Consider the following 21,280-nt stretch of genomic DNA (forward strand, 5'->3'; position numbering starts at 1 on the left):
GCTGGGGCTGCATACTCCAGGATTGGCCTGACATATGTGGTGTGTGTGTATGTGTGTGTGTGTGTGTGTGTGTGTGTGTGTGTGAGTGTGTGTGTGTGTGTGTGTGTGTGTGTGTGTGTGTGTGTGTGTGTGTGTGTGTGTGTGTGTGTGTGTGTGTGTGTGTGTGTGTGTGTGTGTGTGTGAACTCACCTATTTGTACTCACTTATTTGTGTCTGCAGGATCGAGCATTGACTCTTTGATCCTGCCTCGATCATAGGATGTTTGATCCTATGATCCTGCCATCGAGCATAGGATGTTTACAGCAATGATTCCGGACCTATTTCTCTATCATACCTAGTTTTAACATTATTAATAGTATTTGCTTCCATAACCTGTTCCTTAAGTGCATTCCATTTTTCCACTACTCTCACGATAAAAGAAAACTTCCTAACAACTCTGACTCATCTGAGTTTCCAGCTTCCACCCATGTCCCCTCGTTCTGTTACTATTCCGTGTCAACATTTCATCTCTGTCCACTCTGTCAATCCCCCTGAGTATTTTATACGTTCCTATCATGTCCCCCCTCTCCCTTCTTTTTTCTTGTGTCGCAAGGCACAGTTCCTCCAGGCGCTCCTCATACCCTATCCCTAGTAATTCTGGGACGATTCTCGTTGCAAACCTCTGAACCTTTTCCAGTTTCCTAATATGCTTCCTCAGATGGGGACTCCATGATAAGATGGCATTCTCTAAGACTGGCCTCATATAGGCAGTGTAAAGCGCCCTAAATGCTTCCTTACTTAGGTTTTTGAATGATGTTCTAACTTTTGCCAGTGCAGAGTACGCTGCTGTCGTTATCCAATTTATATATGCTTCAGGAGATAGATTAGGTGTTACGTCCACGCCCAGGTCTCTTTCTCGCGTCGTCACAGGTAAGCAGTTTCCCTTCATTGTGTACTGTCCCTTTGGTCTCCTATCACCTAGTCCCATTTCTATAACTTTACATTTGCTCGTGTTGAACTCCAGTAACCATTTCTCTGACCATCTCTGCAACCTGTTCAGGTCCACTTGGAGGATCCTGCAGTCTTCATCTGTCACAACTCTTCTCATCAACTTTGCGTCATCCGTGAACATTGACATGTAGGACTCTACTGCTGCAAACATGTCGTTAACATATATTAAGAATAGAATTGGCCCCAGCCTCTATCCTTGAGGTACTCCACTCGTTACTGTTCGTCAGTCCGACTTCTCGCCCCTTACCGTAACTCTTTGCCTCCTTCCTGTTAGGTAGTTCCTTACCCATGCTAGGGCCTTTCCTTCCACCCTCGCCTGCCTCTCGAGTTTGAACAGCAGTCTTATGTGCGGTACTGAATCAAAGGCTTTTTGGCAGTCCAGAAATATGCAGTCTACCCAACCACCTCTGTCCTGTCTTATCCTCGTTATTTTATCATAGAATTCCAAAAGGTTAGTTAGGAACAATTTCCCTTTCCAGAACTCATGTTGATGTTTGTTTACAAACCTAACGTTCTCCAGGTGTGCAACCAGTCTTAGCCTAATTATTCTTTAAATTATTTTACAGGTGATGCTGGTCAGTGATACAGGTCTACAGTTAAGTGCCTCCTCCCTATCACCTTTCTTGAAAATCGGTACATTTGCCTTCTTCCAGCAACTGGGCAATTCTCCCGACATAAGTGACTTATTATTAAAGATCATTGCCAGAGGCACTCTGAGGGCCGGCACTGCTTCTTTTAGTATCCACGGCGATACTTTGTCTGGTCCAACTGCTTTAGTTGCATCCTGTGCTGTCAACTGTTTCATTACCTCCCCTGCTGTCACCTCTATATCTGATAGTCTTTCATCTAGGGTAATCTCTTCTAACAATGGGAGCTGCTCAGGCTCGGTTATGAACGCTCCATGGAAACTGGCATTCAGTGCTTCGCAGATTTCCTTGTCACTTTCAGTATATGGCCCCTCTGTTTTCCTTAGTCTTGTCACTTGGTCGTTCACAGACATTTTTCTTCGTATATGGTTGTGTAGTAATTTAGGTTGCTTTTTCGCTTTGATCACAATATCGTTCTCATAGTTCCTTTCCGATGTTCGTCTTATGTTTATGTAATCGTTCCTAGCTCTGTTGCATCTGATCCTGTTGTCAACTGTCCTTTGTCGTCTGTACTTCCTCCACACCCGCCTGCTGGCCATTTTTGCTTCCTGACACTGTCTATTAAACCATGGGTTATTATATTCCCCTCTTATTTTTTCCCTTTACTGTTGGTATAAATCTCTCTTCGGCCTCCTGGCATTTCTGTATGACTAGGTCCATTGTATCTTGGACTGTTTTTTCTCTAATTTCTTCCTCCCACTGCACTTCTCTCAGAGAGTCCCTTATCCTCCTGTAACCCCCTTTCCTTCAGTCAGCTCTCCTTTCCCAAACCTCTTGTCCCATGGTCACAAGTTTGAATTCCATCATGCAGTCAAAGATTAGGACACAATGGTCGCTGGGTCCTAGAGGTATTTCATGCTCCAAATTCTCGATGTCTTCTACGTTCTAGGTGAAAATCAGGTCTAATAGGCTCGGTGCATCCCCTCCTCTTTCCCTTGTGTCTTCCTTCACATGTTGTGTTAGGAAATTCCTGTCTATAACATCTACTAACTTTCCTCCCCACGTTTCGTCCCCTTAATTCCCAATTTATCTCTCCATGACTTAGGTCCCCCATGACCAGCAGCTTCGCTCTCATTCTGTGAGATAATGTTGCTGCCTTCTGCAGTTCATCTATGCATGCCATGTTGTCATCATCAGACTCCTGCCTGGGTCTTTTACTGTTTGGTGGGGGATTGTAGATTACCAAGATCACAATCTTCCTCCCATCTGCTGTCAGAGTTCCATGTATGAAGCTTGTGCACTCATTAGTAACCCGATTTCCCAGGTCTTCAAACTTCCATTTCCGCTTTATTAGGAGTGCTACTCCACCTCCCTGTCTCTGTGTCCTCTCTTTTCTTATCACCTGGTAGCCCTCTGGAAAGTGTGTGTACTTACCTAGTTGTGCTTGCGGGGGGATTGAGCTCTGGCTCATTTGTCCCGCCTCTCAACGGTCATCAACTAATGTACAGGTTTCTGAGCCTACTGGTCTCTATCATATCTACACTTGAAACTGTGTATGGAGTCAGCCTCCACCACATCACTTCCTAATGCATTCCATTTGTCTACTACCCTGACACTCAAAAAATTCTTTCTAACGTCTCTATGGCTCATTTGGGCACTCAATTTCCACCTGTGTCCCCTAGTGCGTGTGCCCCTTGTGATAAATAGCCTGTCTTTATCTACCCTATCAATTTCTTTGAGAATCTTGAATGTGGTAATCATGTTCCCCTAACTCTTCTGTCTTCCAGCGAAGTGAGGTTTAATTCCTGAAGTATCTCCTCGTAGCTCATACTTCTCAGCTCGGGTACTAGTCTGGTGGCAAACATTTGAACCTTTTCTAGTTTAGTCATATCCTTGACAAGATATGGACTCCATGCAGGGGCTGCATACTCCAGGATTGACCTGACATATGTGGTATACAAAGTTCTGAATTATTCCTTACACAAGTTTCTGAATGCCGTTCTTATGTTGGCCAGCCTGGCATATGCCGCTGATGTTATCCTCTTGATATGGGCTGCAGGGGACAGGTCTGGCGTGATGTCAACCCCCAAGTCTTTTTCTCTCTCTGACTCTTGAAGAACTTCCTCTTCCAGATGATACCTAGTATCTGGCCTCCTGCTCCCTACACCTTTCTTCATTACATTACATTTGCTTGGGTTAAACTCTAACAACCATTTGTTCGACCATTTCTTCAGCTTGTCCAGGTCTTCTTGAAGCCTCAAGCAGTCCTCCTCTGTCTAAATCCTTATCATAATTTTGGCATCGTCAGCGAACATTGAGAGAAATGAATCTATACCCTCCGGGAGATCATTTACATATATCAGAAACAAGATAGGACCGAGAACAGAGCCCTGTGGGACTCCACTGGTGACTTCACTCCAATCTGAGGTCACACTCCTCATTGTAACTCTCTGCTTCCTATTGCTTAGGTACTCCCTTATCCACTGGAGCACCTTACCAGCTACACCTGCCTGTCTCTCCCGCTTATGTACCAGCCTCTTATGCGGTACTATGTCAAAGGCTTTCCTGCAATCCAAGAAAATGCAGGAAATGTTCTCCCAATCTGTTCTCCCAATCAATCTTCCCGTGGTTGACGTCTCTCATGATTAGTAGTCCAGATCCATTCCTGCTAGGAACAGAAGCTGCTCTCTCTATTATGTTAATGGTGGCCATGCTGTTTCTATCATACTCCTGTCTGGGTCTTTTGTCATTTGGTGATGTATTATGTATGACTACGACTATAATTTTTTGTCCTCCAGTTGTTATGGTACCTGTTAGGTAGCCACTGAAACCTTCACAGCCCTGAATAATCATCTCCTCAAAATCCCAGCCTATTCTTACCAGCAGAGCTACACCACCACCGCCTCTTCTTTCTCTCTCGGTTCCTCATAACGTAATAGTCCTGTGGGAACATTGCATTTGTTATGGTTTTTGTTAGCTTTGTTTCTGTGAGTGCTATTATGTCTGGATTTTCTTCTAGAACCCATTCTCCAAGTTCATTTCCTTTATTTGTAATTCCATCTATGTTAGTGTACATTGCCTCGAGGCTCACTTTCTACAGTCCCTTCTCAAATCGCCTCCTTGGTGAGTGTTCTGCTGGTGGGGGAAGCTGTTCCATGGGTGTGAGGATTTGTGAGGTGGATAACAGGGTCTCAGAGGATATTTTTGGTGAGGGGCGGAGGGTCAAGTGAAAGGGGGGTACAGGGAGGGTATGGGATGAAGGGGGAGGGAGGACAGGAAGGAAAAGCGGGGAGGAGAGACATAGCAGGAGGAGGGGAGGGGTAGCAGGGTTGGAATAGGGTGTGGAGGGGAGGGAGATTTGGCTGAGCATTTGAGATGGGGCAGGGAGGGTTTGGTGTAGGGGGGTTTCTATGCAGAGGAGGGTGGTGGGGTTGCCCTCCCCTCTGGTGTTACTGTGTAGCTGGTTGCGGGTTTCCCCCACCCCCCCCCCCCCCCTCACCTCTGAGATTGTTGTGTTGGGACCTGTGATTCCCTGGTTTTCCCCTCTCCCCCTGTGCTTCTTCCTTGTTTCTGCCGCCATGGCTCTCTCCTCCCTCGTCATGTCCTTCTGGAGGAATACTTTTTTAAATTTTCTCACATAATGCAGGGGGCTCTTCCTCGTTAGAATCATCTCCTTTGTGTTCTCGTTTGCAAACACTATCTTTAACACACGGTCTCGGTCTTTGTTGTACCATCCTAGCCTGAAAACTTTCTCAATTCTATGCTCAGCCCCTTCCATCTCTAGTGCCTTTAGTATTTCATTCACTGCCACGTCGTCCCTATCATTCCACTTTGTCCTATTGGAGCCTTCCTGCTCTTTAATACCCACAGCTACCATTGATCATTTTCTTTCCAGCAGCTGGCTAATGGAGTGTGCTGGTTCCTGTGAGGTGGCTGCTTTCATGGCCACCTCCATCATTGTGGACATTACTTCAGAGTTATTTTTTTAAGCATTTCTGCAAATGTTGCTTTTATAGTGGCATTCTCTTCCAGTATACTGTTTCTACTTTCTGCCTGGATGATTATCTGAGTCTCAGCATCATCACTGTTCTCTTTTAGGGTTCTAATCTCTTCCTCTGCTGCTGTCAGCTCTCTTTTCAGGTTGCTTATTTCATTCTTCATTCCTACATCTTTCCTTGCATCTCACACTTGATATCTTCCAAAAATTGGGCAAACATTTCCTTCATACCATCACCCTGACTTTTCCCTGTTCCCTTGTTACCTTTGGCTATTATGCTTGCCCCTGTTCCTGTTATGCGGTGATTGGATTTGTCAGGAGGAAGGGCAAGCGGGGTGAGAGAGACAGAGAGAGAGAGAGAGAGAGAGAGAGAGAGAGAGAGAGAGAGAGAGAGAGAGAGAGAGAGAGAGAGAGAGAGAGAGAGAGAGAGAGAGAGAGTGGGTGGGAGAGAGGGATGAGAGTGGGGTAAGAGAGTGGGCAGGAGAGAGGGGTGAGAGAGTGGGGTGAGAGATAAAGAGAGAGAGAGAGAGAGATAGAGAGGTGGGGGATCAAGGAGAGATGGAGAGAGAGAGGTCGGGGAGTGCGTGTGTATTTGGATGTGTGTTTGTAGGGGGGGGGGGGGGGGTGATCCGTGGGAACCTTGGCGGAGATGGTCACTTCAGATCAGTTGTAGGGGGAGTGGGAGTGGAGGGGGGAGTGTTTTGGGTTAGTGAGATGGACTTTCTGGCAATCCAAAAATATGCAGTCTGTACACCCTTCTCTTTCTTGCCTGATTTTTGTTGCCTGGTCTTAGAATTAAATCAATTCTGTGAGACATGATCTGGCATCCCTGAGCCCATGTTGATGTTGTGATACAAAGTTTTTCCACTTCAGTGGAAGTGGACTAATGCACACACACAAGCTTCATATTTGGGATCTGACAAGTGATGGGAAGAGGAATGTGATCTTGGTAATCTACAATTCCCCACCAAACAGTAGAAGGCCCAGACAAGAATATGATGACAACAACAAGGCATGAATAGATGAACTGCAGAGGGCAGCAACAACAGCTCACAGATTGAGAATGAAACTGTTGGTCATGGGGTCCTAGATCTCGGAGAGATCGATTGGGAATCATGAGATCCCCCATGGTGGGGAACAAACGTGGGGAGCAAAATTAGTGGAAGTTATAGACAGGAATTTATTAACACAACTTGTGAAGGAAGGCAAAAGGGAAAGAGGAGGGGATACACCAAGCCTATTAGTTCTGATTTTTACCCAGAATGCTGAAAAATTACGATTATTGAACATTAAATATCACTAGGAGCCAGTGACAACTGTGTCCTAGCCATTGACTACATGATCGAGCTTAAAAATATGATCACGGGACAAGAGGTCTGGAAAAAGAGAGCAGACGATAAGAAAGAGAATTACAAAAGGATAAGAGAATATCTGGGAGAAGTGCAGTGAGAAGAAGAACAAAGACATAGAGGAAAAACAGAGCAAGATATGATGGACCTAGTCAAGTGGAAATGCAAGGAGGCCGAAGAGAGTTTCATATCAACACTAAAGGAAAAATGTTGAAGAGAGTATTTAATCCCATGGTTTAATAGACAGTACCAGGAAGCATAAATGAGAAGCAGGAGGGCGAGGAGAAAGTACATATAACAATAAGATTAGCTGCAACTGAGCTAGGAATGATTACAAGAATATAAAGAGAGTATCGGAAAGGAATTATGAAAACGATATTGTAATTAAAGTGAAAAAGCCACCTAAGTTATTACATAGTCATATAAGAATGAAAAAGTCGGTGAACAACCAAGTGAAAAGACAAAGGAAAACAGAAGGGGCATATACACAAAGTGACAAGGAAATCTACGAGGTACTGAATGTCAATTTCCATGGAGTGTTCACAACCAAGCCCGAGCAGCCCCCATTGTTAGAAGAGGAGATGACCCAAAATGAGAGACTAACAGATATAGAAGTGACAGCAGAGGAGGTCATGAAACAGCTGAAAACACTTGATGAAACTAAAGCAGTTGGACCAGAAAATGCATTACTGTTGATACTAAAAGAGGCAGCGCAAGCCCTCAGCGTGCCTCTAGCAGGTATCTATAATGAGTCGCTTAAGAAGGGAGAGTTGCTAAGTTGCTGGAAGAAGGTAAACGTTGTACGATTTTTCAAAAAATTATATAGGGAAGAGGCACTTAACTACAAACCAGTATCACTGACAAGCATCCCCTGTAAAGTACATGAAAGAATAATCAGGTTAAGACTCGTTACACAACTAGATAACATTAGATATGTAAACAAACATGGTTTCAGAGAAAGGAATTCATGCCAAACAAACCTTCTGAAATTCTATGATAAAATAACTAGAATAAGGCAGGACAGGGAAGGTTGGGCTAACTGCATATTTTTGGACTGCCAAGAAGAATTTGACACAGTATCTTACAAGAGACAGGTTGTTACGAACCCGACTCTACCGTCGGAGCATGGAGCAGCGACATCAACGCCATCTGTGAGTCCGCTCCCGAAACCCCCCACAACATGGACGACGCCATCTAGTGGTGATAGGAATATACCGGCAAGAGGCGCTAGATTCCTATCCTAGTCAGCTCGTGAGGGAGCTGGTGCTGACCTCTAGTAAGGTGGTGCTTAGAAAATCAGCGCCATCTATTGAAGGAAGAGTTATATGTCTATGTCAACGTACGTAAGCGTTGTTTCCTAGTATCCCAGTGTACTGGTGACGTGTCTGTATCTACAGAGTCGACGTAGGGCTGCTGTGATACGAGGACAGTCAGTCTACCCAGGGCAGCCAAGGTCTCTACACCAGTTTGCTTTACGGAAGCAGTGAGCCACCACCGTAGAAGAACTGTGAAATGTTCTACTGTCTGCCTGTGGAGTGGCAGTGACAGGATTCGCCGTACTTGGGGCTGGCTAAGAGAAGAGACGACTGACTAAGGTGCTGAGGAGGAGAGCAACCAGCGAGTTGCAAGAAGCTCCTGCCTAGGGCTCGCTACTCTAGTATTTGCACGTGAAGTGGCCCAGCAGTGCGAGGCTGATGATATCTGCTAGCACCAGGCTGGACTGTGATTGTGGGCATTCACGAGGAAGCACTTAGTGAGACTGTAGTTTGGCTGGCCCGTGGCCAGGGTAGACTCGTTGGTGTTTCCCGGTACCTGCTGAGAATAGTACTAAGTGTTGAGGAAACACGGTAGCTGCCAAGACTGCATCAATCGAGCATCAAAGAGCGCGTAGTGTCCAATGAGAGACACTTTTGTACGTATTAGGAGTAGAAATACTTCTGTTAGGACTATATACATGAGGTGATGGGAAATTAATTATATATGTGAATAAACAGATAATCAATGAAGTGTAGTATTTAGTGCACCTTCCCATTTGTACATAACTTGCATTACCCAGCTCACTCCTTGAAAGCCACTACTAACTTGGGACCGGATACCAGAAATTTAGTACCACCAGAAAAGAACCCGGTTGCGACCCATTGTGGCTGTAACACTGCTATTCAAACGTGAGAGGCAGGCGGGAGAAACCGGGAAAAGCCCTTGCTTGGGAAAAGAATTACTTAACAGAAATGAGCTACAGAGTAAGTTAGGGGCGAGAAGTCGGACTAGAGAATCGTAATGAGTGGAGTACCTCGAGGATCTGTGCTGGGAACAGTTCTATTTCTAATATACGTAAATGACATGTCTGAAAGAGTAGTCCTATATATTGATGTTCGCGGATGACGCAAAATTAATGAGACGAGTTGTGACAAATGAGGATTGTAGAATATTGCAAGAGGAATTGATCAGGCTGCAGAGATGGTCAGAGACATGGCTACAGGAGTTTAACACGAGCAAGTGTGTAAGTTATAGAAATGGTACTAGGTGACAGGAGACCAAAAGGTCAGTACACAATGAAAGGAAACTATCTTCCTGTGATGATTCGAGAAAGAGACCTGGGAGTGGACGTAACACCAAATCTAACTCCTTGGCATGGATATCGACAGCAGCGTACTCTATGCTAGCAAAAATTCGAACGTCAGTCATAAACCTAAATATGGAGACATTCAGAGCGCGTTTTACTGCCTACGTGAGACAAGTCTTAGAATATGCAGACGCATCATTGAGCCCCCACCTAAAGAAACACATTAGAAAACTGGAAAAGGTTCAGAAAATTGTGACGTGGCTCGTCCCAGAGTTGCATGGGATGGGGTATGAAGAGACTGAAGGAACTGAACCTGACGACGTTAGAAAAAAGGAGGATGCGGGGAGATATGAGAGCAGCATACAAAATACATAAGGGGATGAAGACTAGCTTACAAATATGAATTATGCATAAAGATATGTAAATAAATTACAGATCAGAGTTAATATAACCCAACGTTGCTCCAAGACTAAAATGAATATCCTTATGTTAAGAGGGAAGGATATGTTATCCTTAACTCCTAAGGGGGAAGAAAATCTTGCTCACACATCACATACATACATGTCCACTCGTACATTCACATATAAATACAATCCTATATACATACATACATACATACACTTATACATACACACCGCCTGCTGAAACAAACATAATTATATGTTTGAGCACAGATGAAGAGGATTGTTGCGATATATCGACAACCGAAGGATAAGGATATATTGGTGTGGAAGGGTCGGGATATTTTTTGTTCAGTTGAAGGTTGGGAAGAAGGTGGAGGTGGGGGTTGTTAGGACGCCTTAGAGGGGGGTGTTAAGGGTAGGGAGCTTTATATTGGGGATGAGGCTATGGGTGATGGGGACTTATAACCCCATGAATAGTAGGGATGGAGGTTTAGCGACGATTTCTTTTTTTTTTGGCCAGTCGTCGCTAAGCCACCAGGGCTTCCATGTAAATTTTGCCCAGTCATCCATATGCTGCCAGGGGTTCCAGTCCCTGCTAAGGTCTTAAAGATTTCTCCTGGAAGAAATTCAGACCAAAATTCACTCATACGTTCCTAAAGGTATTTTATGAGAAAAATAATTTCAGAGATCATAGAAGTCTATTATAAAAAGTCAGGGCAAAGTCCACTCTCGTATTATTGAGAATAAACAACTCTATGGACAATTTTTGTTTGTTTTCAAACATCGCTTATTTGGAGTAAAAGAGTTCTTATAGAAGAAATTCAAACCTAAAGTCACTCATGCGGTCTTAAATGATTTCTTATGGGACGTATTCAAAAAAATTTCAGAGTTCAGTTTTTAGAAAATATTTCCGAGTTCATACAACCATAGAAGTTTATTTATGAGTTTATGACCAAAATTATTCAATAAGGCCATTTTAAGAGAAAATTGTCATAGATGTTTTTAAGGAAAATAAGCATCTTGGCCGTGACATTGAGTTTTTAAATCCATTTACTGCTATTTCATCTGAAAAAGAACGATTTTCAACACAGACCATTTGAAGACCGATTTTCATCAGAGTGCAGTATCTTCTTGAGGTTATCTTAAGATGATTTCAGGGCTTTAGTGTCCTCGAGGCCCAGTCCTTGACCAGGCCTCCACCCCAAGGAAGCAGCCTGTGACAGCTGACTAACACCCAGGTATCTATTTTCCTGCTAGGTAACAGGGGCATAGGGTGAAAGAAACTCTGCCCATTGTTTCTCGCCGGCGCCCGGGATCGAACCCGGGACCACAGGATCACAAGTCCAGCATGTTGGACTAATAAAACTTGACAGATTATTTTTGACTCAAATATTGTCAAAGTCGAGTAAAAAATTGAAATCGGTCAGAAAAAAGAAACCAGTAAAATTCGTCAGAGTCCAGTAAAGACAGAAAATCAATAATAATCGTAAAGTAAAAGACAGGAGGGAAACAAAGTAAAAGAAGGAGGGAAGGTCAATTGGGAAGGTTAGGTTTGGGTAAAATATACAAAAAAAGAGAAACACAACTATATCTGCAAGGTTAGGTTAGGTTAGGTTAGGTTAGGTTAGGTTAGGTTAGGTTAGGTTAGGTTAGGTTAAGGATAATATATTCAACAAAATATGTCCAACACAATAAACTACATCTCATGGGTTAGGGGAACGGTCAAAGAATAAGAACAAATTATATAAAGCCTAATAAATATACTAAGATCACAAGAGGTTAGGTTAAAGGGGCGAGGAAGAAGAACATTATAACAAATATAATAAATACAACTTATGAGCAACATGACGAATTTTAAGTAAAAAGGTTACAAAGTGCATAAACTGACATTTCTAACAAATATCCATTTAAATGCTAAAATACCCAATATTTAACAAATAACCCTTGAATGCATAAATGACCATTTGAGAAATTAACCCTTGAATGCATAAATGACCATTTGAGAAATTAACCCTTGAATGCATAAATTACCATTTGAGAAATTAACCCTTGAATGCATAAATGACCATTTGAGAAATTAACCCTTGAATGCATAAATGACCATTTGAGAAAATAACCCTTGAATGCATAAATGACCATTTGAGAAATTAACCCTTGAAATGAGTAAATGAACATGAGGCATTGTTTGATGAAACACAAAAGACAAGCAAGAATATTTATGTAATTTAGGTCATGTCTGGTTGGGTGAGGTAGGTTAAGTCAGTTTGGGTAAGTTTTGTTAGATAAGTTACATTAGGTAGAGGAGGTTGGGTAATTAAGATAATTTAGTATAGGTTAGGTTAGGTAAGTTAAGTTAGGTTAAGTAAGTTACATTAAGTTATGTTAGGTTAAGTGTTACGTTAAGTTATGTTAGGTTAGGTTGGGTTAGATTAGTTAAGTTAGGATAGGTTTGGTTAGATTAAGTAAGTTATGTTAAGTTAGGTTAGGTTAGGTTGAGTTAGGTTAGGTTAAGTTAGGATAGATTAGATTAGGTTAACTTAAGTTAGGTTGGGTTGGGTTTGGTAAGATTAGTTAAGTTTGGGTAGAATAGGATAAGCAAATTAAGTTAGGTTAGGCTAGGTTAGGTAAGATACATTAAGTTAGGAGATGTTAGGTTAGGATAGGTTAGGTTATGCAAGTTAAGTTAGGTTAGGTTAAGTTAAGTTAGGTTAAATTAGGTTAGGTTAAGTTAGGTTAGGTTGGGTTGGGTTAGGTTAGATTAGTTAAGTAAGGGAAGGTTAGGTTATGCAAGTTAAATTAGGTTAGGTAAAGTTAAGATAGGTTAGGTTATGCAAGTTAAATTAGGTTAGGAAAAGTTAGGATAGATTAGTTACATAAGGATAGGTTAGGTTATGCAAGTTAAGTTAGGTTAGGTTAAGTTAAGTTAGGTTAGGTTAGGTTAAGTTAAGTTAGGTTAGGTTAGATTAAGTTAAGTTAGGTTAGGTTAGGTTAAGTTAAGTTAGGTTAGTTTAGGATAAGTTAGATAAATTACATTAGGTTAGGATATGTTAGGTTCAATTAGTTAGGTTAGGTTAGGTTAGATATATTAGGTAAGTTTGATTAGGTAAGTTACAACAAGGGGAGGTGGGAATAGGTGAGAATAGATTAGGTTTGATATATATTTTAAAAGAAGTTCAAGTTTGATGTGGAGAGATATTTTATGTCTGAAGTTGTCTTAGAGAACAACATTGATGTTTTAGATAACAACATTGATGTCTTAGAGAACAACTTTGATGAACGAAGGTGAGTTAGAGATTACCTCTGATGACTCTGAGAATAACTTTGATGTCTTAGAGAACAACTTTGACAACTGAGATTAACTTTTTGATAGCGCTGAGAATAACTTTGACAGCTCTTGAGATTAACATTTTGATGACTCTGAGAATAACTTTTGATGACTTAGAGAATAACTTTTATATCTTAGATAGTAACTTCAGATGTCTCAGAGAATAACTTTGATGAACGAAGATGTCTTAGAACGCTTCTCTGATGAACGAAAGGTTACTTTGAGAATATGCAGGCGATGAGTCACAATAACGTGGCTGAAGTATGTTGACCAGACCACACACTAGAAATTGAAGGGACGACGACGTTTCGGTCCGTCCTGGACCATTCTCAAGTCGATTCAAGTCGATTTTGATACTTTGAGAATAACTTTGTAGACTGAGATTGATTGACTGACTTTTTGATTGCTCTGAGAATAACGTTTGTGGACATGAGTAGTATTTTAATGGTTTTGAGTGTGTCTTTGATTGTGTCTTTGATGTCTCGAAGTGTCTTTGATGTCTTGAAGAGTGTCTTTGACTATATTTCTTACTCCACAAAGTATACTGTTAGTTACGAGAGTGCTGAAAGAAATTACATTTTGACTATTTTTGTACTCTAAGAAGTATACTGTTAGTAAAGAAAGTATTGAACGAAGCTATATTTGACAAGAAAAGATGATGAACGTGGCTATTTTCAGTTGATTGACGAATAATTTTTCTTTGGAAACGACAAGAAAACATAATTTCAGTTGATTGATGAATAATTTTAGTTAAAATTGACAAGAAAAAGATGATGAACGTGGATATTTCAGTTGATTGAGATGTAATTTTTAATTAAGAAATGACAAGAAAAGTTTGTCTTGGTAAATTTGTTACTGAATGGAAGAAAACAATTGGTGTAAAAGAACAAAGAACATGTAAGAGAATGTAGAAAACATGTGGGGAATATGCCAAAGAACACAGAAAACATGTAAAAGAAGGTGATGAACTCGTGAATAACATGCTAAGAAGAACGTTTGAGAACATGACAAAGAACTCAGAAAACATGTAAGAGAAGGTGATGAAGAAAAAGAACTTGCGAGGAACATAAATAATGAGTATAAATGTTGTACAGAAAACATGAGAACAAAGTAAACATGATAAAGAACAAAGTGAGCATGACAAAAATAAAGAAAAAATGGAGAAACATGTGAAAAACATGGAATGGGCATATGCAGAACATGGAGTGAACATAAAAAAGCTGGAAGCAAATGTGAAGAACACAGTGAATATAGAGAAAATATACAAATACAGTACTATTATTGAAGGTTTGGATAAGATGGGGAATGGGCGACATAAAGGGGGAGTAGGAGGTGAGGGTGAGATGAAAGCGTAGTTAGGGGAGGTTAGGGAGGGGAAGATATGGGGGGGAGGGGAAGGTATGGTGAGATGATATAAGAGCGAAAGGGAGTTGGGGATGGTAAGTCGGGAGGCATCTCCCGTCACGCAGGGTGCAGTCGCACCTCCACAGATCTCCAGTATCATCTATTGATACTGGTAATGGCTCAAAAGGGCCACCACTTACGGGCTATTCATGCCCGTGCCACCTTTTGAGTGGCTTAATCTTTATCAATCAATCAATCGGGGATGGTAAGCGAATAAGGGCGGGGGAGGTAAGGGATGAGAAAGTAGGAGAGGCAAAAGGTAAAGTGCGTGATTTCTGACCGTGTGATTATTGCATAGTTGAGCAGATAAAGGGTATTGCAGGTAAGGTTCCATTTGACCGAATGGTTTTAATTACTGTGTGAACTTTAGCTTGTTAGTGATAATTTACATAGCTGAGTACAAAAGGGGTACTCTTAAAAGAGTAATCTAGGACAGGATATGTTTATGTTGATAAACTAGAGAGCATATTGATGGAGCTCTCTAGAGCTCCATCTGGAGCTGGAGCACGGTAATTGTGTTTTCTTTACTTTCTCAGATAGAAGTATGGTGGATTTAAATTTCTAAAAAAATTATGGGTTATTAATGAAGATACGGGAAGGAATTAAGGCTGAGGACAAGAGCTGGAGCTCGGTAACTAAATTGTCGTATTGTACTACGTTTGAAATATGACCGTTTAAAATTTCCGTGTGATTGAACTGTTAGTGAAGATGTTATGGGGTAATGTAAGGCGGGGACAAAAACTAGAACTTGCTTACTGACTTTATTTGATTTACTACGTCTGAAATATGACTGTTTAAAATGTGGCTGTTAGTAGCGAAACTACTCTTATAAATTTAGTAGCGAAACTACTCTTATAAATTTAGTAGCGAAACTACTCTTATAAATTTAGTAGCGAAACTACTCTTATAAACTACTCTAATCAATTTAAGTCTTAAAATGGTCCTTGTCATATTTTCTGGTCTCAACTGGCCTCTGATAATATTTAAATTTCCTCCATTAGAACTCTTAAAGAACACAGGTGTAATTAAAACTCTGAAATATTTCGGTCTTAAAGTGGACTCTGCTGAAAATTGGTATGAAAAATGGACTCTTATTAATTTTCAGTCTTTACTGGACTCCGACGAATTTTAATGGTCTCTGACTAATTTAAATCTTTTACTGGACTTTGCCAATATTTGAGTCTAAAATAATCTGTCAAATTTTAGTCATCTACTGGACGCTGATGAAAATCGGTCATCAAATGTTCTCTGATGAAAATCGGTCATCAAATGTTCTCTGATGAAAATCGGTCTTCAAATGGTCTCTGTTGAAAATCGGTCTTTTTCAGATGAAATAGCAGTAAATGGGTATAAAAACTAAAAGTCACGGCTAAGATGCTTATTTTGCTTAACAAAACATCTATGTCAATATTCTCTGAAAATGGTCTTTTGGAATAATTTTGGTCATAAACTCATAAATAAACTTCTAAGATTATATGAACTCTGAAATATTTTCTTAAAACTGAAACTGAAAAGAAACAAAAATTGTCTGTAGAGTTTGTTCTCAGAAATACGGGAGCGGACTTTGCCCTGACTTTTTAAACAAACTTCTATGATCTCTAAAATTAATTTTCTCATAAGAAACCTTTAAGAACGTATGAGTGATTTTCGGTCTGAATTTCTCCCATAAGAAACCTTCAAAACCTTAGCAGGGACTCGAACCCCTGGCGGCGAATTTCTCCCATAAGAAACCTTCAAAACCTTAGAAGGGACTCGAACCCCTGGCGGCGAATTTCTCCCATAAGAAACCTTCAAAACCTTAGCAGGGACTCGAACCCCTGGCGGCGAATTTCTCCCATAAGAAACCTTCAAAACCTTAGCAGGGACTCGAACCCCTGGCGGCGAATTTCTCCCATAAGAAACCTTCAAAACCTTAGCAGGGACTCGAACCCCTGGCGGCGAATGGACGACTGGGCAAAATTTACCTGGAACCCCTGGCGGCTTAGCAACGACTGCCCCCCCACCCCTCAAAAAAAAAATCCTTGCTAAGCCTCCATCCCTACTACTCTCATGTGCTTGTCGTCTCACACTACCTTGTTACTGGCCAGTGTATGTGTTGGCTCTTGCCTGTACACTCTTTATATTACCATCCCTCATGCTCTCCCCTCTGTCACAGGGGCCACTTGTGGCGTGTAATATTGCCTAAGATGCTACACATAATCTTGGGTACAATCAACCTACCCTGGGTGTAGATGGTATACTTACCCTGGGTGTAGACGGTAAACTTGCAAGAGGCGTTCTGAGCACCGACAGTGTTCTGCGCCCAGCACCACACTTCAACACTCTCCTCCTCCACACGGGTCAGTGTGTAGTGCCCAGTCAATCCCTCCTTCTGTCCCATGCTGTGTAGTCTCACAGTCGGACTCTCTGTGGTGAAAGGCAAGCTGTGATGGGAGGGTAATGTGGGAGGGTTAAGGGTGCATGAGCAACCCGTTCTCTTAAAAATAACGTCGCTTTTCGCTTGTATGCGCGCTATGGCCAAAAGCGGACATAATTTGAAATGAAATCGTCTCACAAAACTGACGTACTGTCCCGTTTTCTGTATGAGTTGTCCGGCCTACTCCGAAAGGTTAGGAGAGGAAACTTTCAATTAGCATATTTCATTAAAATTTGAAACTTTATGAGTATTTCCTGCCCACCTAACCTACCAGAGGAACCTTAACTTACTGTTGTTCAAATAAAAATCCCGAAATTATTTAATTTTTTTTAATTTTCATATTACGTCCACTGTCGGCCATACGGGCACACGGCCAAAAGCAACGCTATTTTTAAGAGGACAGATTACCCACGTAGAGGGACTGACACTCACAGTAAACACAGTACTGGTTGTGGGAAAGGGGCCGGCACTAAACACAGTACTGGTAGTGGGAGACTTGAAATATACACTTACACCCTCTAACCTTCACTTACACCCGCTACACTTCACTTACACCCGCTACCCTTCATTTACACCCGCTACCCCTACACTTACACCAGCTACCCTCCACTTACACTCACTACACTTCACTTACACCCGCTACCATACACTTACACCCACTACCCTACACTTAAAACCGCTACCTTACACTTACACCTGCTACCCTACACTTACACCCGCTCCTCTTCACTTACACCCACTACCCTACACTTACACCCGCTACCCTACACTTACACCAGCTACCCTCCACTTACACTCGCTACCCTTCACTAACACCCGCAACCTTACACTTACACCCACTAACCTACACTTACACCCGCAACCCTACATTTACACCCGCTCCACTTGACTTACACCCGCTACACTTCACTTAAACCCACTACCCTTAACTTATACCAGCTACCCTACACTTACACCCACTACCCTACACTTACACCTGCTACCCCTTCAATTACACCCCCTACCCTAGACTTACACCCACTACCCCACACTTACATCGGCTTCCCTACACTTACACCCGCTACCCTTCACTTATACCCACTACCCTACACTTACACCCGCTCGCTTACACTTACACCCGCTCCCCTATACTTGCACCCGCTACCCTAAGCTTACACCCGTTACCCTACACTTACACCCGCTACCCTACACTTACACCCGCTACCCTACACTTACACCTGCTACCCTTCACTTACACCCACTACCCTACACTTACACGAGCAAGCCTTCACTTAAACCCGCTACCCTACACTTACACTCACTACCCCTACACTTACACCCGCTACCCTACACTTGCACCCACAACCCTACACTTACACCAGCTACCTTAAACTTACACCCGCTAAACCTGCACTTACACCCGTTACCCTACATTTATACCTGCTATCCTTCACTTACACCCGCTACCCTACACTTACACGGGCAACCCTTCATGTAAACCCGGTACCCTACACTTACAACTGCTACCCTACACTTACACCCGCTACCCCTACACTTACACCTGCTACCCTACACTTATACCCACAACCCTACACTTACACCAGCTACCATACACTTACACCCGCTACCCTACACTTACACCCACTACCCAACACTTACACCCGCTACCCCACACTTACACCCGCTTCCCTACACTTACTCCCGCTACCCTACACCTACACCCGCTACCCTACACTTACACCAGCTACTCTACACTTACACCCGCTCTCCTACACTTACTCCGGCTACCCTACACTTACACCAGCTACCCTACACTTACACCCGCTCTCTTACACTTACTCCGGCTACCCTACACTTACACCCGCTACCCAACACTTACACCCACTCCCCAACACTTACACCCGCTACCCTACACTTACTCCCGATAAACTACACTTACACCCGATACCCTGCACTTACACCCGCTTACCTACACTTGCAAACGCTACCTTACACTTACACCCGTTACCCTACACTTACACCCGTTACCCTACACTTACACCCGCTACCCTAGACTTACACCCAATACCCAACACTTACATCGGCTACCCTGCACTTACAACAGTTACCCAACACTTTTACCCACTACCTTACACTTACACCAGCAACCCTGCACTTACACCAGCTACGCTACACTTACACCAGCTACCCTACACTTACACCAGCTACCCTTCACTTACACCCGACACCCATCACTTACACCAGCTACCCTTCACTTACACCAGCTAACCTACACTTACACCCGCTACCCTACACTTACACCCGCTACCCTACACCTACAGCCGCTACCCTACACTTACACCAGCTACCCTACACTTACACCCGCTCTCCTACACTTACACCCACTTCCCTACACTTGCACCCGCTACCCTACACTTACACCCGCTACCCTACACCTACACCCGCTACCCTACACTTACACCCGCTAACCTACACTTACACCCGATACCCTATACTTACACCCGCTACCCTACACCTACAGCCGCTACCCTACACTTACACCAGCTACCCTATACTTACACCCGCTCTCCTACACTTACACCCGCTTCCCTACACTTGCACCCGCTACCCTACACTTCCACCCGTTACCCTACACTTACACCCGCTACCCTACACTTACACCCGCTATCCTTCACTTACACCCGCTACCCTACACTTACTCCCGCTACCCTACACTTACACCAGCTACCTTATACTTACACCCACTACTCTACACTTACACCTGCTACCCTGCACTTACACCCGCTACCCTACACTTACACCCGCTACCCTACACTTACACCCGCTACCCTACACTTACACCCGCTACCCTACACTTACACCTAATACCCTACACTTACACCTGCTACCCTTCACTTACACCCGCTACCATTCACTTACACCCGCTACCCTACACTTACATCCGCTACCCTACACTTACACCAGCTTCCATACACTTTTACCCACTACCCTACACTTACACCTTCTACCCTTCATTTACACCAGTTACCAACCCTTACACCCGCTACCCAACACCTACACCCGCTACCCGACACTTACTTACATTACCCTACAGTTACACCAGCTACCCTACACTTACACCTGCTACTCTACACTTACACCCGCTCTCCTACACTTACACCCGCTTCCCTACACTTGCACCCGCTACCCTACACTTCTACCCGTTACCCTACACTTACACCAGCTACCTTATACCTACACCCACTACCCTACACTTACACCCGCTATCCTGCACTTATACCCACTACCCTTCACCTACACCCTTTACCCTTCACTTACACCCGCTACCCTACACTTACACCCGCTACCCACCACTTACACCCGCTTCCCTTCACCTAGGACCGCTACCCTACACTTACACTTGCTTCCCTACACTTACACCAGCTACCCTACACTTTGACCCGCTACCCTACACTTACACCCCTTATTCCCCTTCATTTACACCAGATTTCCAACACTTACACCCGCTACCCTACACTTACACCAGCAAGACAACACTTATTACCCCTACCCTACACCCGTTACCCTTCATTTACACCAGGCACCCTACACTTACCCCCGCTACCCTACACCTACATTCGCTACCCTACACTTACAATCGCTCACCTACAATTACACCCGATACCCTGCACTTACAAACGCTACCCAACACCTACACCCGCTAACTTACACTTGCACCCGCTACCCTTCACTTACACCCGCCACCCTACACTAACACCTACTACCCTACACTTACACCAGCTACCCTTCACTTACACCCGCTACCATTCACTTACACCCGCTACCCTACACTTACATCCGCTACCCTACACTTACACCAGCTACCAAACACTTTTACCCGCTACCCTACACTTACAACTGCTCCACTTCATTTACACCAGCTACCCGACACTTACTTACATTACCCTACAGTTACACCAGTTACCCTACAGTTACACCAGTTACCCTACACTTACACCCGCGCTCCTACACTTACTCCCGCTACCCAACACCTACACCCGCTAACTTACACTTGCACCCGCAACCCTACACTTCTACCCGATACCCTAAACTTACACCTGCTATCCTGCACTTATACCCACTACCCTTCACCTACACCCTTTACCCTTCACTTACACCCGCTACCCCACACTTACACCCGCTACCCACCACCTACACCCGCTTCCCTTCACCTACAGCCGCTACCCTACACTTACACCTGCTTCCCTACACATACACCAGCTACCC

General features: G+C 43.2%; 1 protein-coding gene across 1 annotated transcript in view; it reads right to left on the reverse strand.

Moving 5' to 3' along the window:
• LOC138364543 (uncharacterized) overlaps window positions 1-21,280 on the reverse strand; it is a 251,928-nt gene that overhangs the window by 184,160 nt on the left and 46,488 nt on the right. Inside the window, exon 3 of the mRNA XM_069324198.1 lies at window positions 16,864-17,025. Coding sequence (XP_069180299.1) covers window positions 16,864-17,025 — 162 coding nt within the window. The remainder of the gene's footprint in view (window positions 1-16,863; window positions 17,026-21,280) is intronic.

The sequence above is a fragment of the Procambarus clarkii genome, chromosome 13 (genome assembly GCF_040958095.1).
Source record: "Procambarus clarkii isolate CNS0578487 chromosome 13, FALCON_Pclarkii_2.0, whole genome shotgun sequence".
NCBI classification, from domain to species: domain Eukaryota; kingdom Metazoa; phylum Arthropoda; class Malacostraca; order Decapoda; family Cambaridae; genus Procambarus; species Procambarus clarkii.